This window comes from Bombus vancouverensis, chromosome 16 (genome assembly GCF_051014615.1).
Source record: "Bombus vancouverensis nearcticus chromosome 16, iyBomVanc1_principal, whole genome shotgun sequence".
Classification (NCBI taxonomy): domain Eukaryota; kingdom Metazoa; phylum Arthropoda; class Insecta; order Hymenoptera; family Apidae; genus Bombus; species Bombus vancouverensis.
Genome location: NC_134926.1, coordinates 7680550 through 7697334, shown reverse-complemented (window position 1 = coordinate 7697334; position 16785 = coordinate 7680550). Strand labels below are relative to the sequence as shown.

At 37.9% G+C, this 16785-nt stretch overlaps 2 protein-coding genes and 1 long non-coding RNA gene across 7 annotated transcripts; 1 reads left to right on the top strand and 2 right to left on the bottom strand.

Moving 5' to 3' along the window:
• Positions 1-400: 400 nt before the first annotated feature.
• On the bottom strand, positions 401-4603 carry LOC117161152 (doublesex- and mab-3-related transcription factor A2). The gene is made up of 3 exons (XM_033342459.2): positions 4199-4603; positions 2154-2390; positions 401-1795 (listed from the first exon to the last, which is right to left on the bottom strand). Exons 1-3 carry the CDS (start codon positions 4400-4402, stop codon positions 1151-1153), a joined length of 1086 nt encoding a protein of 361 aa, XP_033198350.1. The 5' UTR covers positions 4403-4603; the 3' UTR covers positions 401-1150.
• Positions 4604-6333: 1730 nt separating this feature from the next.
• On the bottom strand, positions 6334-16683 carry LOC117161131 (GTP-binding protein Di-Ras2). 4 transcript variants are annotated; one of them, XM_076625555.1, is made up of 5 exons: positions 16345-16683; positions 16129-16267; positions 15016-15221; positions 12037-12255; positions 6334-11473 (listed from the first exon to the last, which is right to left on the bottom strand). In XM_076625555.1, the coding sequence occupies exons 3-5, from the start codon at positions 15151-15153 to the stop codon at positions 11240-11242; spliced, it is 591 nt and encodes a 196-aa protein (XP_076481670.1). In that variant the 5' UTR covers positions 15154-15221; positions 16129-16267; positions 16345-16683; the 3' UTR covers positions 6334-11239. The 4 variants fall into 4 exon arrangements, with proteins under 4 accessions (XP_076481670.1, XP_033198317.1, XP_033198318.1 ...); XM_033342426.2 differs by having other exon boundaries at positions 15016-15225; positions 16345-16682; XM_033342427.2 differs by having other exon boundaries at positions 15016-15225; positions 16129-16263; positions 16345-16682.
• LOC117161136 (uncharacterized) lies at positions 13000-14125 on the top strand. 2 transcript variants are annotated; one of them, XR_013060395.1, is made up of 3 exons: positions 13001-13191; positions 13486-13592; positions 13711-14125. It is a non-coding gene; the product is annotated as an uncharacterized LOC117161136 (long non-coding RNA). The 2 variants fall into 2 exon arrangements; XR_013060394.1 differs by having other exon boundaries at positions 13000-13592.
• Positions 16684-16785: the final 102 nt, after the last annotated feature.

The window sequence follows — 16785 nt, the reverse complement described above, 5'->3', positions numbered from 1 at the left end:
AATTATTAGTTCTCAACACGACGTCAAGTTCCTTGTAATTCGCTGCACGACGAATTGAGGAATTCCCTGCGGGGTTAACCTCAATGTTTCGCCTCCCTAAAAAGCGGAGCCAAAGTAAATCGCTTCTGGCCATCGACAGTTTCTCTAGGATATCCGTACTGTTTATACAGACAATTGAATCTTCCTAACTCGATTACTGGCGTCTTATTAGGTTAGCAGTTACGCGATAGCTGCCGCGAGAAACTTTCAAACCAGTTCCCGAAGAAATACCTAAAAAAAATATCTCCTTTATAGGGACTCCTGTTCTCAGTGCTACGTGTTGTAAATAACATATAAATAGGCGAGCTATTTACGTTAGAGGGTAAGTTTGAGAGCACTTTAAACTCTTGTTTACCTTTAAGTACCTTTGTAGCAAAACAAATAATAAAAAAGTCAACAATTAAAAAATAATAAATAAAATATTTTTTAATAAACTAAATTATTACAAAACGCAATTATAGAAAATAGAGAACAGATGTTTTTTTTATTACAAAATAACGATTTTAGAAAATGACTTCAAAATTTTCACAATAAATGTCAATGATACATGTTAAACATATAATTAAGAAAATTAACTATTTGAAGACTATTGGTATATACAAATTAAACCAAGGTGATCACTTAAAAAAATTTTTAAAAAACATCACGAACTACTGTAACAGATTGTATTTCACGCTCCACGATCAAAGGTCAATCGATAGAGAGACGAGTATGCCATTGGGACAAGCGATGCATGCTAGAAACACGCTTCGCTTGATCCGGCTGGTCACAATGAACTTTGAAGATTAAGGTCTGCCGATCACGGAAATTCCCCTACCCTGATAGCAACACCATAGGCCACGCGAACGCTCGTTAAGTTCACGTGGAGTTTCACACACGATAAGCTGATAACATTTTCAAATCCGTAATTAATCAGCCTTATCAACAGCGAGCACACGATATCCTAAGATCTAGAAATCTGGATCAGAGTCATAAATCATTAAATCCGTTTGAAATACAATTTTGTCTATGTGAATTGTCGTGTTTCCTCATTCGAATGGTATTTAAATAAACTCTTCAATTAAAATAAACGAAATCAATCTACTTAATCAAATGAAAATTCTCCAGTTGCTTAGGGAAATTTGTAACTGCACTGAGTGCAATTAGGCTGCACGCAGGGGATACCCGGCAATACTGGTGGTAAATGAAGGAAACCAGGCCTCGGTGAAAGATGATCCGTAACCTGAGCATACATGTGATCTCTCAGCTGTTGTTGTACGCCAGAATTGAAGTAATTGTTATACTGAACGTTTAGAGCTACTCCCTCTTGCTCGTGTTGTCCGCTGTTTTTTATGGGTAACGTGGTGCAAGCCGTCGTATCTGCTATATTTTTGGGAAACTGATCGGGAACGATGTTCAACAAGCAGTAACCATCTCCGTAGAAGTTCCTGGACAGACTGGAGTATATTGGTGCCAACATCGTGCCTGCAATATGTTCGTTACTCCTGGTCTCGTTGATGGTTTGAGGTGGTCGAAACGCTGATGCGTAGGTGGTCGAGTTGATTCCGAAACTTTCACTGGCAAAGTACTCGATGGCTTTCAGAAGGTCCTGGCCGCATCTTTGCAACACCAATTGTAGTACTGAGAGCTTCGTGTTGGGAAAAAGTCGAGCTAACGTTTCCACCGAAGTCTGCGACACGCTGCTCTCTTTTGTCTCCTCTGAATTGTTCACGTTGAATACCAGGCTCTTGTACTTTGGTGGGTTCTCGTTGATCGTCTAAAAAGCATATCGACCAGTCAGATATTCAATATTTTTCCTACTCTTGATATTACATCGATCAATCATTCAGGCTGTTGCCTAAAAAATGACAATAGCGCTTCAAGTATCGGTACTTGTCTCAACTTTGTTTCGGTGCTCCAAACTTGTTAAAATGATATAGATATATTTAAATTAAGTTACTAAATGGTTACTAGGACACGGATACTTATGCAAATCTATATTTTTATGAATATAATTAAAAAGATGGAACTTGGGTAGAAAATTGTTTTAACTGTTAAATGTTACAAATATTATTTGCATATTATACGTATCTTTCCACAAATGCATCAAAATCTGCGGTCTAATGATTACATACTGATGAATCCTGACACTGATTGTTCAGAGAGTCGTCTTTCCTCGGATCTTCAATGTGTAAGCCCTCTTTAGGAGGAGGATCTTCTTCTTTGTTAGTATCTACAACTGACTTTGGTTCGGTTACTGCCATGCCAAATATTTTCCCTGGAGGAAGTCGATTGAATCTCTGTCCAGTCGCTACTTTAGCCATTTTTAGGGCGATAGCGTCCTCAGCCGCCTGTTGCCTCTTAAGGGCGACCTTTAAATCATAGAATAGATGAAATTAATTTCTGTGAATGAAGAAGAGAAATTTAGATATTGGCACATGGCAATGAAAAATGAAGTCAGATCGGATCATGGCTCTGAGCTTAATTTATAAATGGACCCGCCGCTTAGCCGATACTGCATATGTGTTTTCTTAACGGCCAATGTCAATAGAGATACATATGGGACCATTTGGCACGTGTTATTCCCGGCCGGACCACCCACTATATTGTTTCACATCGTCAGGATTGTTGAGGAAGTCTGACAGAGTCCCTCTTTTAGATTTTACGCTTCTTCCAAAAAGAATACGATTTTACCAAGAATATTCATTCCGAAGGTCCTAAATCAATAATTGTCAGATTGCTGGTGTTTATGTATTTACGATAAATTTAATATACAAAATACACACTGTACGCAGAAGTACAGGGCGTTCTAGTAATCATGGTTCAATTGTTTGCAATTAGCAAGGGGCGATTCTATGTTAAAAGATAAGTCAAACATATAGAATAACATTTTTCCATACGATGATTCATTTTTAAGGAAATCGAATCTGCAGTCTAATAATTAATTTTCTCGCAAAGAATTTATTACAAATTGATTCTAATAATAAGTTACGCTACAATTTCTGACACTTTCACCATCGTTGGCGTATACGGTGAGATCGAACATTTGTTTAAACAATGCTACTGACTGCAATTGATGAATTTCTCACCCCATAGCGGAATTGAACATTAAATCATTCATATAATAATTGAGCATTTTTTTGGAAAAAGGTATAGAAGATCGCAAGATAAAACAACGTATCAAACAAATAGCGTTGGAAATGAATAGCCTTGCTTCCACTTTTTAATTTGATAATTATGATCCTTCAAGAATTTTGCTCTTTCTATATTCACAGAATAAAGAACAATTTTACAAAAAATATATATTCCATAGATCTGTAGGTTCTTTTTTCACAAGATTTTTCGCTAGATGCAGTAATATTTCTAATAGAAAACGAAAGCATGTTTCTCTTAGGGAGAAGAAATGGAATTTCAGTAGCAGTGTAAATGCCATTTACAATCCTCATATTTTCCAAACGTTGTGTTATAGTAGAATCATTAACGCGAGAGAAATCAAACAAATTAGCCGGCTGATTGGTGGAAGCTAAGCAAGCTCGATTCAGAAGCGAACATTTTCCGTGTTTCACGCAAGTTTGTTTGAGAAACCGGCGGCAACGTTTCCATCGAGCGGATCGAGAGGATGGATGAAGTATCGAGTGTCATAATGCCTATGCAAACAGAAATGAAACGCAACACCGAGCGTTAATGGATTTAATTCCTCTTCTCCCCCGTCGTTTGATCGACTCTCTTTCTTCTACCAGAGGAACAGGAGATCGAGTGGCACAAGTGCAATAGAAACTGAATATCACTTTGTCATTAGTTCCCCCTGACCACCTCTTTTTTTTTTTTTCAAAAGTCAAGAACTTTTAACAATATTCCGCTCGTATGGAAAATGACGAAGGGCACTGATTCGTTTCATTAAATATCGAAGGTGACGAAGTTGACCTTTTTTTCTGCATTTCCATCTACTCGCAGAGGAACACGGGATGCTTCATTAATTATTGCCGATATGCCAAAAAGTTATTATGCATCAGCCACCGTGTAGGTTCTCGGTTTTATTATTTTATATAAATACGATGTTCGTTAGGTGTCTTCGTGAACAATGATAAATCCTCGAAATCACAACAAATAATAAAAATAAAATTAGTGGAATTTGAATTTATTTGAATTGAAATTGGCAGAAAATTAAAAGTACTCTTACCTGAGCAGCCATTACTCTTTGCCTCTCAGCAATCAGAGAACACTTTGGACAAAGACACTCTCTGTAACGACATTCTCTTTTGTGTCCCCTCAACCAAGAAATCAAGCCATGGTTTCTACACCGAGCACACTTTGGTCTCCTCTGCTTCAGCTCACCTTCATCCTCCTCGTTCTCCTCTTTACCTTTACTCTTTCCACGCAACATAGTCTTTTGATCACTCACTGATATCCACAGATTTAATCATTTTCAGTCATCCAACAGTAAACGGAACAATAGAAAGTATAAATAAAAGTGAAACTTTGTTAACACTACAAAGAAGTAATTACTAGACTGCAGAGTTTTACGCACTTATGCTAAATTAAAGACGCTGGAATGCACGCAATGTACAAAAATATATAGAATATACAAAAGTACCATACTCGTCACAATTTTTAAGACGCGAAACTATAAATTGGTAGGCAATTTACAAAAGTTACAATCTTCACTTATATAAATCTTCGTTTGGAAAAATCCGCAATCTAGCAATTAACGAAACAATCTATTATCGGTTCCCATACTAACACCGTAACAAGATATTAATTTCGTGCGACGATGAAGATACAAATTTGATTATGCGAATAAACAGCGAGACGAACGAATAAATTGCTAACTATCTGGCGTCTCAGGGCGATTGTTGATAGACGACTGAGTGGCCAGCCGGCTGAAAGAAATCACTCTCTAATCTTCTGCAACATTTGGATGTTTCCGTGGTGGCGCGCGATTGGCTCCGCACCGTGTACACGTTGCCTATCTCTACAGCGATTCCAGCATCCCTCCGGAGGAGCAACAAGACAAACATCCACCGGACCACCCTTTCTTCACGATTGGCCCGCCGATGTTTGTTCTCCTCCGCCACTCCTACCCGGTCACTGAGATCCTCTGCGACTTTACGGATCTGCTGACACTTGCCGATCACGGATAGTAACGAAATGTCTTCATTCTTCATAGCCAATATGCCCACTGGCTTTTATACAAAGGTGTCTCAACGAGGTTCAGCTAATTTGACAATTTTTGTGATACTTCTGGTTATGGATATACAGTACTCTTCTTCGTTCACTGGAAATGCTTAAATAAATCTTCTTCCTTGTTTGAATACTTCGTATAGTACATGTTTCTCTATCACCTTTGATCACTCAATGATGTGGAATTTTTCTTAGAAGAGATATTTGTTACATTGTAGCAATGTTGTCAGCGTGTTACATTCATGTCCATTAAAGCGGAAAATTTTGTACAAGAAAGAAACTATTCCCTTTTTGAGACTGAAAGAAAGTAAACAATGATTTAACAGTAGAATGACAGTGGTACGAATTTCTCTCTCATTGCTAGCATATATGTACGTCATAACTATTATAATACATTGAGGACTGAATTTTCTATTAAACAGAAAAAGCTGAGCTTGAACAAATCGACTAGTCTGATGAGACGTTTCAAGGTTCGACATAGTGTAGTATTAGAAGTGGATGTATCTGATGTAAACATTGAAAAACACAACATGTCATTCCCGTTGTGGATTAACTTTGTCCCTGATGTACACACAGTGGTTGCAACGAATATTGGCATACTACTTTTTAATTATAGCATTTACATACTAATTCGTTCAAATTGCAATTGATTCTTGTAGTAGTATTATTGTATGACTGCAAAGATTTGATACGGTGAAAATGAAACGTGGAATCTGCAAAAGAGACACAAATAACCACTTGACAGTAAATCATTTGGTAATATGAAATCTCGGTTAGAAGATATTTAAATATGTTCTATTGATGTCCATTGAAGTAGAAAATTTTGTATCAACAGACAGAGTTACTTTTATTATGAAACTGAAAGAAAATAGAGCAAAGTATTATTGAATGGGTTGAATAAAAAGTAGCAGTGTATTGAATGAAGGTGACCAAGACTGGAAATCTGCACTGAACCGAAGAATCTTATACCCAAAAATTATTTCTTCTTTGAAACTGAAAAAAAAAACGAATAGAAGAGAATATCGTTGAATGATGAAAAAAAATATATAAAAAAGAAAAAAGAATATGATACTTATATTTTGAATGGAGATGGTCCAGGACTGGAAGTGGTGTGATTGGTTGTAGAGAACAAGCTTGTTGCCAAGAATTAAGATTGTATAATTCGCAGGTTTTATAATATTTTTTTCATTTTCTTCACGAGTACAGATTCGTAGCCGGTTAAACGGTTCTGGAGTGTGGATAATAATAATAATAAACGAGCCATCGCAACAATAAATCGATCATTGTCGATATTCGTAATGTTATTTAGTTTTTTTTTTTTTCTCTTCATCTCTTCTTTCGTTTCGCTAAATATTTAAAACGTTCTTCGTGCCTTCCTAAAGACGCACACCCGCGAGTATACTGTGGAACGCGTAGCCATGATATGTGATTCCTTCGTTTCCGTCGATTTACGACCGATCAAAGGTGGGAGTTAACCAAATTTGAATAATCCCTTAAAACACTCACGGATCTTCTATTTAATTTGCACGATCAGATAGTTGGTTCTCCTTTTTGATTGTTATACTTTCTTCTCTGTTTCTATTTTATCTTTCGTATTTTCTGCTTCAACCTGAGTTATATGGATATGGTAAGATCATTGATATGATTATTTGTTGATATGGTAAAACTTCGTTGATTTTTATTTCACGATATCGATCACAGACTTACTTTTTCTCTAACACCCATTGTCCCCCCCTCCCTTCTCCTCCCCCACCTTCGATTCAACCGCATATTTTTATCGCCAGTTCCTTAAAACTCATTTTAAAACGCATCTCTTCTTTTTACACTGAAATTTCCGCAGGAAGCTAGGTGGACAAGCGTTAGCTTTTTTCCTCCATCATGGTCGTTAAAAACACATATCATTTATGGTTCCTTCTCCTCTCCTTTCTTTCATAAAGTAATGAGAAGATACGGATATATTATCGAGAGAATGCATGTTTTTAAAATCGATCATCACTTAACAACAAGCTTAAGCCTAAGTAAATTTCCCATAAATAACGACAACGTATTCTTTGGAATTTTTAGCACGAACGACCCTGTATCCTTCTCTCTCTCTCTCTCTCTCTCTCTCTTCAAATACCTAATCGTAGAACTTATTATTCGAAGACGATCTCCTTTTTATCCGATGTTCTCGGTATTGTTCTTTAGTTTCACGACGATTATTCGATTTATTTTAAGTGACAGAGTCGATTTGACAGATCGACGCTCTATAATAAGTTCACTGGAATTAAATCTATGGAGAGAACGACGAAGAAAAATCGAATAGAAGATTTCTATCCTGAGCTGGACTCGAGCCCGAGTTCATTCGCGTACAAAGGCAAGCACTAGACCACTGCGCCATTATAGAAGACTCGTAGTGAAATAGTTAATTACTTACAGTAGACTATCTAGATCTTTACATCTTTAAGTAAATATATCTGTAATATAATAGACAATTTGTATGCTCATTAATATTGCACCTATTTGGATATTGCTTCCTCCATATTTTCTATTTCTTATAGAAAAATTGAATCAAGCGTTCTAATCACTCTGAAACTTATTAGTTTCTCTTACAATAATTATATCTATGAATTTCTATAGTAAATGCTTCTGATAGAAACGTTGCCTATTTTTTTAACGTTTTAATCTACCCAATACCGTCTTTTTAAGTATGGCATTTTTGTTTCAATTTTCGTCTTCGAATAACAGTCGCGATCAGATTATTGGAAATATCGTACATAGGTACATTCGTGGACACACAATAAAACATAAAGCGTAATATCGTAAGAGATCCATCGTGTTCTGTTATGTTTCGTGGTCGTGCGTGCCTTGGCAATTATAATACGATAAAAAATTGATGCTCTCGATGTATGCGTGTACTCTGTTTGGCGCGTATAAATATTTCAAAATTGAGCGGGCGATCTACCGCGCACGCGCGACGGACGCGCGCGCTCTTTGAACAAGGACGAAGTAATGCGACTTCACTGAAACAAATTTTCGCTTCGGCGTAACGTATTTTTATCGCGAGGAAGCTTCCAAAATTAATCCTTTGAAAATCACGATTCAATGTACGTATATAAGACGAAGCACAATTATACAATGTTCTCGACGAATGCTAAAAATCGAACACCAACATCGGTAAAAAGGATCGCCTGATTTCGCAGATAGAAAATCGTCAAAAATCGCGGTTAGAGATTTTCCAACGTGATTAACAAAGGATTAAATCAGAAGTTATATTTGCGAATTGTTTGCAAACCCGTGAAAACAATAGAAATCGACCTACGATCACGCAGAAAAAGCTCACAATTTATACAAATCACACCGATTGGCCCCGAAAAAATCATAGAATACGATATATCGATTTCTAATTCGCATGTGTATGTGTGTGTTTTCCTCGTTTTCCCCTCCCTTCCTTCCCTTAACTTGCCACCCTTCTTCTCGTCGCTCAGCATGCTGAGGGTCGATTTCATAAGGTCAGATTCGCCTTTGACTAGACTCTTTTTAACCTTGCATCTAAATATAACATGCAGGTATGTATGTATATACAGACTCATGCACAGATACGCGAGAGCATCAGGCCGCCAAGAAATTAATGCAACACTGACCATTACATTGTGACAAACCTTTTCAACCTTGCAATAATTCTAAGAAAACAATTTCGACGTGGATGACCTTTCCAGTCACTAAAAGATATATAGGTAAACGAACCTTTTTTACGTATCAGTTTCTAATAAATTGCAGATTTTTATACAGTCACGCGAAATTTGAAATAACGTATAAAATAAATATATAAAATATTCAAAGAATAGTACTTGCTATAATATTCAGTCAGTAAAAAAATTCGATAATTAGAATTTACATAAATATCTACAATTCATACAATTTATCTACAATTCAAATTAGATTTAAACGACAATATGAAGTTTAAGAAACGATGAATCGACATGAAACCGGCCCTCATTCCTTAACTTGTGCACGCACGTACCTGATTGTATGTTCACGGTTACAATACAGGATATGTGTGTTCCTTTCGTGAAACAACCGCCCAGTAATTCGCAATTCGACAATAATAATAATGATCATGGTAATGTCATTGATCGTTTGTCTATCGTAATATCAGTGGGACAACGTATTTTATCCCGTTAACGCGTTAGACAGAATTACAGCGTTTGTTTCTTAAAGCTATCGGTACGATGATTGAACGCCGGCACGAGTAGACAAAACAACGACCACGTATAAAATGGCTGGAACCATAATTCGTTGATGTTCGCTGGAAACAAGCAGTTACTCTACCGACCAAATTAGAGACTAATTTATCACCCACTCGTGCCTCCATTGCGTTTCTTAAATGAAAGGAAGCTTTGGCTCCCACAGATACAGAGACGTCATCGAATAACAGTTAAATACAAAGGAAACTATAGTAATCGGTCGCTCCAACAAAGATGAGCTGGGCAGTCAGGGCAAATTTTTCAAGCTGATAACACTCATAATGTCTACTTTTGAAGAAATTGGCAAACATTCCTAAAGTTTGTTTTAAGACATTCTCCTTTGCCCTCTCTATTTGTTTATCACTGATAATAATAGTAATACTGGAGGACAGAGATATCATAGTGAAAAAGTTTGCCCAAACTCGGCCCAGGAACCTCGGTTGCAACAATAAACGCGAGTAGCAAGATGAACGAAACTCGAGTCGAGGAACAAACGAGCTCTTTGAGGCGAGTCCCTTTAATTAGCGTCTCCTCGCAAACACTAATAGCCTACGTCTGTGCGTACGACATACAGGAGGAAAACACTAAAATTTGGGTCAACACGGGAAACGCATGGTGCCTAATGACTCTGTGTGTGTTTATGCGTGTTGGTACACGTATGTAAGCCCTTCTGTGTGTTGTCCGTGTATGTGTAAGTGTGTGTAAGTACATGTAATTGTATCAACCAACATGTGTCGAGTAATAAATCCTAATTAGCATCGTTACAAAAACCTTACAACTATTCAACAAAAACCAATCTCGTAACAACTTTTTATCTAATTTTGTCGTTTCTCGTTCGCATGTGTTTCACCCCTATGCTCCATCTCCGGATGGAGAAAACTTGTATGCGATACTAGTCCCAGAAATTGATCATCGCGTTAGTAGTCTCGGACAGCGGTCTCGGAAGATTTTCGTGAAAGAGCGTTGATTCTGTGTTGGATCGTTAAACCTGTTCGGTATACATCTCATCGTACATTAATACATATATATCAAGAAACGTGGTCGAGACTATAAGCTTTGTACTGGCTGCTCTTTCAAGGAAAATCCACGTTGTTCCGTTGGGCACGAAAAGGACGATCGCTTTTTGTCAGATTGATTACTTGGTCTAGATCGGTTCTATGCCGGTCAGAACGATCGTGTCCCTTCCATATAGTAAGCTCGGGATAGTCGAGCGGATGGTCAGAATGTATAATGATCCATTAACGAGCCGACTGGTACAGAATGAAAAACGCGTCGTTGGTCTCGTGAAACCTAGAAGACGGACCGAGTTACGTCGCTCTGTATCAAAATTAAAAAATCTATCAATAGTATAGTAATACGGTTTGGTTTAGAAAGAGACTACAAAGCGGCCCTAATGCTCTGAATCGACCGTTGTAACAATCGGCACGTTATTATCCCTCTTACCGACGCACAACCTCACAATCTATCCGATCTCATCGTTGGAGGACCCACAAACGTCCTGGAGAATTATTTATCTGCGCGAGAATAAGCTTCTTAATGAAAAAAGAGCATTAGATACACCCTGTACGACACGTAGTCTCACGGATATCTATCGTCCCTTTCGTTCGCGCAAAATCTAATCTATTCTAACTACTGGTCGTGTCGAGACTACCGTGGCCGATGCCACGCCGGGTCGAGAAATCGCCGACTGATTCTGTTACTTTTGTCCTTCGAATAACTTCTTCTTTTTCCTTCTTTTTCTTCTTCCTTCTGGTCGTCTTCATACACGATGCACCGTGACTTCTTTCCATTATGGCTGCTCTAATTCTGCTAGGTTACATTACGCAACATTTTTCCTTTAGACTGATCGCATTGTTGCTTTGTACAGGCTGCAACGATACAGATCTGTTCTTCTCGAGCATCAGCAGGTCCCGAAATAATGCATTTACGTTGTGATTCGTCTTGGCGGATGTTTCCAGGAAACCACAGCCCCAGTTCGCGGCTTCTGCTGCTCCTTCGCTCATCGATACCTCGCGCACCGATGGACTCTCGTCGCATTTGTTCCCAACCTGTTAAACAATGAGAATCAAATAGAAATATCAAATTATATTGTTATTCTTTTACGCGAAGAATTTATAGAAAGATTGCTTTAAATATGAAAGATGAGAAGAAATGAGGAATGTCCATTTTTCCTGATTTTCCACTTTATAATACGGTTTGTTTCTGACAACTGGGACTAGAGAACTATCGAATTACAATGATTATAATGTCCAAAATGTCTCCATAAAGCAGCGTTAAAGATTTAGAGTACTGGTTTCATTCTGCACTGGAACAAAACAAGGATAAAAATAATTAATGTTTTATTATTCATTTTTTACGATGTCTAAGGTATAAACTTCGTTTTACGAACAGTACAGTTAAATTCATTAAATGTTCTTCCTCTCGTGAACTAAAATATTAATTTTCTCGATAAAACTATTTTATGGCAATCCTTGTTTTCCCCCACTCTTCAAGTTATATTTATTCTGCAACATTCCTCGCTTCCTCACTTTAACCTTCATATTATACGTCATCATTTTGTTAGAAAGATATGACAACTTGAAAACGAGACAACCAAAAGAATAGGCCTTACCAGCATTATAGGTATCTGTGATACGTCCTGTCCCTTAAGCTCCCTAATAATAGCCCAGATCGGTCGTAGTTCCTCGAGGCTTTGCCGTGAGCACACCGAGTACACCAGGATGAAGGCGTGACCTTTGCTTATGGAGAGCCGTTGCATCGCGGGAAACTGATGAGACCCCGTTGTGTCCGTAATTTGAAGCGTGCATATGTTTTTATTGCAGCTTATCACCTGAAATATTCGTAGCATAATCGTCCCATTTCCGCCCGTTTGAATGTCTCTGTTTGTTCGCCACGCTTCTCGTCGCAAACACAGCACGGGTCTCAACAGTTCCACCAACGAAGCTTTTTTATACTTTCTTTTTCCTCGTTCCGAAACTTCTTCGATAGTTTGAACGAGCTTGAAACTGACATTGCATCAATCGATTAGGGAATAATTTAAATCTACTTACGATCACGATCGATGACCGCTTAATCGATGTTAGAAATTGAGCAAACAATCAATTGAACGGGATCGTCGATAATTTGAATTATCCACTAATCGATCGATCGCGCAATCCCAATCGCAACGCGATCCATAATATTCGTTATTAATGTCGGTAAGGAAAAGCCTCCATTAATATGTATATATATCACTCATCTACTGTAACAATGACATAACATAAAAATTATGATTTTAGAAAAAACTTAGTTTGAATGTATTGAATCGTTGTAACTTTGTAAGACCATATCTCTATGGTTAAAATACGACGTTAAAATTCATTGAATGAGCGATATATCGATAATCGACGACAACCATTAGATATCGATATACGATAACATAAAAAATGCATCAATTGAAAATTAATATCATTCATGTCTTAAAACATTCAGAACAGGAAGCATCGTTAATTATAAAATAATAGAGGGTTAATTTAAAAGTTAAACGTATTCAAATGGTATTCGAATCGTATCTCTAACCTAACCCTATTATCTTGCTTTCTGGCGAGTTATATAACAATGTCGAGAGAACAATGGATTTGAAATGCAAATAAAAACAGAGGTAGAAAACGTTGTTCGGTCGAGGAGATCGATTGTTTACTGGCAGTTCGATTCCATGTGAATCTCGTGATTACAGAACGAGATAATGGTTAGGAGATGAACGATTAGAACAATGATCTTGCATCATGTATGAATCATCGGTGAAGCATCAGCGATTTACGTCACGACGGTCCCTGTTACTTATCTGATCGGGAAAATCTATTACCTCTGTTTCATATACGACATACCTCTACTACTTGCATCGCCTGTCCGATCCAATTCTATACTACTTCCCTGGTTAATTATCAAACGTGCGATAGTCTCGATATACGAGATCGCGAAATCGATTTAAATGATAAGAAATGCATTAACGTAGTATCTAGGCTGTTTCGATATTGAAACACACGGAAATTGAACTGACCAACTCTATCGAAATTTACAGGTACATATCCTTGTACAACATGGTAGGCCCGCAACATTAGCTCTAATACGATTTGAGAATTGGGGAAATTCTACATACAACATAGTAGGCAATGAGAATTTTTAAGCGCAAGTATTATAATCAATATTTCTCGATATATAATCGATATATAAACTCGATATTTCTTACTCGAGCAAATGTGCAAGAATTTTGGAATACATACGGAAATTTTTAATTCATTTTCAGGACTAGCAATTCGGAGCTTTTCTGATGAAAAATCGATCACATTTTTTACAACAAACATAAATAGAAATCGTACATAAGTCAACGAAAATTAGAAGATGAGGTTATTTTGCCAGAAAGGAAATTGCCCTCGCTTACGTAATATACGTAATACGTAATTCTCTTAAGGTATTTCTCTTAGTTGTAAACAGAGAATAGTATACTTTTGTTAATTTTCATTCAGATACATTAAGATCTCTACGATAATACGGATTCGCATAACTCGACATATTTTTCGAATGTAACTATATCGTGTTATACGAGGGTACCTGTATTCCGTCTTTGAAACCTTAAATGCAAATGTAATATTGAGAACGTATATTGTCTTTAAAACCTTAAATGCAAATGTATATATCATAAATGTATATTGATAAAAATTCGTTGCAATTGATCAATTTTGCTTCTGATTAACTTAATTAAATAAATAGATCATCTGCTAAAAAAGACATTACAATATTTTACACACTAAATCGCTTTTGAAAGTATGGAAAGTAAAATTTCTATATTCCATCTCTGAAAAGTTAAATAGTAATCTAAATTCATACTGATAAAATTAAAACGTTCTTTAAAAATTTGCCGCAATTGATCAATTTCGCTTCAAATTGACTTAATCAAATAGATAAATGAATCATCTAATTATACAGACAATAAAATTTTCATGTACTATATCGGTTTTGCAAGTATGAAAAATAAAATTCGCGCGCAATTGAATCTAATCGATATCTAGATCAACCCCGCGGCTATATTATGAATAAGTTACGGTTTAAGTACAAGTTTATGTATTCGCATAGGAAATTTAACATTGCACAAATATAGAAAATGCGCATAACATGAAAAAATATACAAAGTACGTATACAAATTATAGTACATATTACAATATTCAGTGGACGAGAGAAATTTCTGCTTAGATTCCACTTGTTCAATTTGTAAAAATACCAATTTGCGTAAACCTATATTTGATGCAACATATTATATTTCTTGGTCTATGAAATTTATCTTAATTTAATTATTCTTAGAAAATTGTAAGTCACCGATGACTCCCGTGGCAACTATCATGCCGATTTATAAAAATATCAATTTGCATGAAAATCTGCAATCTATAATTTTGGAATTCGATTTTCTACAAAAACGGAGCATAGCATAAAAAGACTGTATTATATATTTCCGATTTATTTTTTCGCGTAGAACCAGTCCTTTGCCAATTTTACCATGATCACCGGGACACCACGTATAAAGTATACTAATTCACGCATCCTTCTCAGGCTTACCTGTCTGTACGTATCCTCGATAGTGGGTATATAGGACTCACGAAAGGTTCCTTTCACGAAACGCAGCACGAGAGAGCTTTTGCCGACACCGCCCGCCCCAAACACCACCACGCGATAGTCGTTGCTCTGCTCCGGCATCCTGACATCTGCCGTCCCGATGATGTTAACCCCCGCCAGTCGGGGTCCGTCCGTGATCCCGTTTAAATCTGTCTGTCGCACACGACGTACAAAAGCGAAATTGACTCACACGCCCACGGCTTTTTGCGTAAAGGCTGCAGCAACCCTCCGCCACCCCAGAATCTCTCCTTCCCTCTTTTTACGCCTCTGCCGGTTGCTGTTTACATTGACCAATATATGTACTCTCTTTATTCGACTCCCACGAGTGCGATGACGTTTAACGACTGGCTGATTTAATTACAAAGCGAACCACTTTGAGCATCGATCAAATTATATATGGATTATGACACTACTGTATCTCCAATTATCATCAAACGATTGAATCACAAGTTGAAAGCTTAATGAACAAAGTCAACGTGGAGTCATCAAGCTACTGCTCCACGTGCTATCTTTTTCGTCTGCAATTTTCCAATAGATTGTGTAATTTTTTAATAGAACTTTTTTCTTTTTTTTTTTTTTTTTTTTTGTTTAGCGATATTGGATCGACTGATTACTCGACGAGAGAAACGACGGCCCGATATAAATGCCACTTCAAAATCCTCTTACGACCCGTAATCATCCCTCTATATGTGTATGTATTCAACAAGTGATGTTTGAGACTCGAGTCTCTTGTCAACGTTATCAAACAACGTTTTCGCTTCGGAGGCTCAATGGTAATATCGACGACGATTTAAGAAACCTGTGAATTCACATGGGTTTCAATATCAATCACTACCAATCACTCCCGAGATCATCTAAAAAGAACGAAATAAAAAATAATCAGTACAAACAGCAGAGAGGTAGCCGGGAACCCCGGAGCGAGATATTCTTGACCAATTACTGAACCACGACCACGGTTAAACGTCGACGCGTCACGAGTCGCATTAGGCGATAAGATCACGATCGCATTGACCCGGTGATGCGGAGGGTCTGCAGATAATAAAGTGTCTGGTGAACCTTGTGGGCCAGACGATACCGCCGTGCGCTCTCTTTTCGTCGAACAAGTCACTTTGACTTCCAGGAAACCAATATAGTTCCTGGAGAAGACGTTTCACTGACGAAGACGTTCCCCTGTGCACTTGCTTGCCTCTTCTTCCTAATTCAAAAATCAGTAATGAACTTCACAGACTGGAGGTCGAGCTCCGTTAAGGTTCAAAGGAATCCTTTGCCCACCGAAACAGTCAACGTGCTAGACCAAGGAGCCTTCTAGGAGCCGGGACGATAATAACTGGCCTGGCCAAGGATTCTCATCCAGTGTCGATGTCCTGGCGAAGCGGGTCACCTGTCCAACGTCCAAGTACCTTAACCACGGCAGTTAATTAGCAAATGATCGATCGACGGGTGTTGCGCTCGATTTCCACCGGCCACGGGATCAGCATATTCTCAGCACTCTCTCTTTCTATGTCCGGCCACTCGCTACCGTGAACTTTCACGATCTCGATGGAAAACGAAGCGCACGCCCTCCGCACCGGGGCTCACCCCACTCTGCACGGCCGAACGTGTGTATGTGCGTTAGGTACGTGCGCACTACGCCGAAAGTGCCGTGGAAAATCAATAGCGTGTCCGTGTGCCGGTGCACACGCACGTGCACCGTCAACTGTGCGTGATTTCCAG

Excerpts from the sequence above, each read along its gene's own strand:
- LOC117161152 (XM_033342459.2), bottom strand. The coding sequence starts at position 4,402 with ATGTTGCGTGGAAAGAGTAAAGGTAAAGAGGAGAACGAGGAGGATGAA. Across the intron at positions 2,391-4,198 it reads AAAGAGTAATGGCTGCTCAG|GTCGCCCTTAAGAGGCAACA; the intron begins GTAAGAGTACTT and ends TATGATTTAAAG. Across the intron at positions 1,796-2,153 it reads ATCAGTGTCAGGATTCATCA|ACGATCAACGAGAACCCACC; the intron begins GTATGTAATCAT and ends TATGCTTTTTAG.
- LOC117161131 (XM_076625555.1), bottom strand. The coding sequence starts at position 15,153 with ATGCCGGAGCAGAGCAACGACTATCGCGTGGTGGTGTTTGGGGCGGGC. Across the intron at positions 12,256-15,015 it reads TCGAGGATACGTACAGACAG|GTGATAAGCTGCAATAAAAA; the intron begins GTAAGCCTGAGA and ends CGAATATTTCAG. Across the intron at positions 11,474-12,036 it reads CACAGATACCTATAATGCTG|GTTGGGAACAAATGCGACGA; the intron begins GTAAGGCCTATT and ends ATTGTTTAACAG.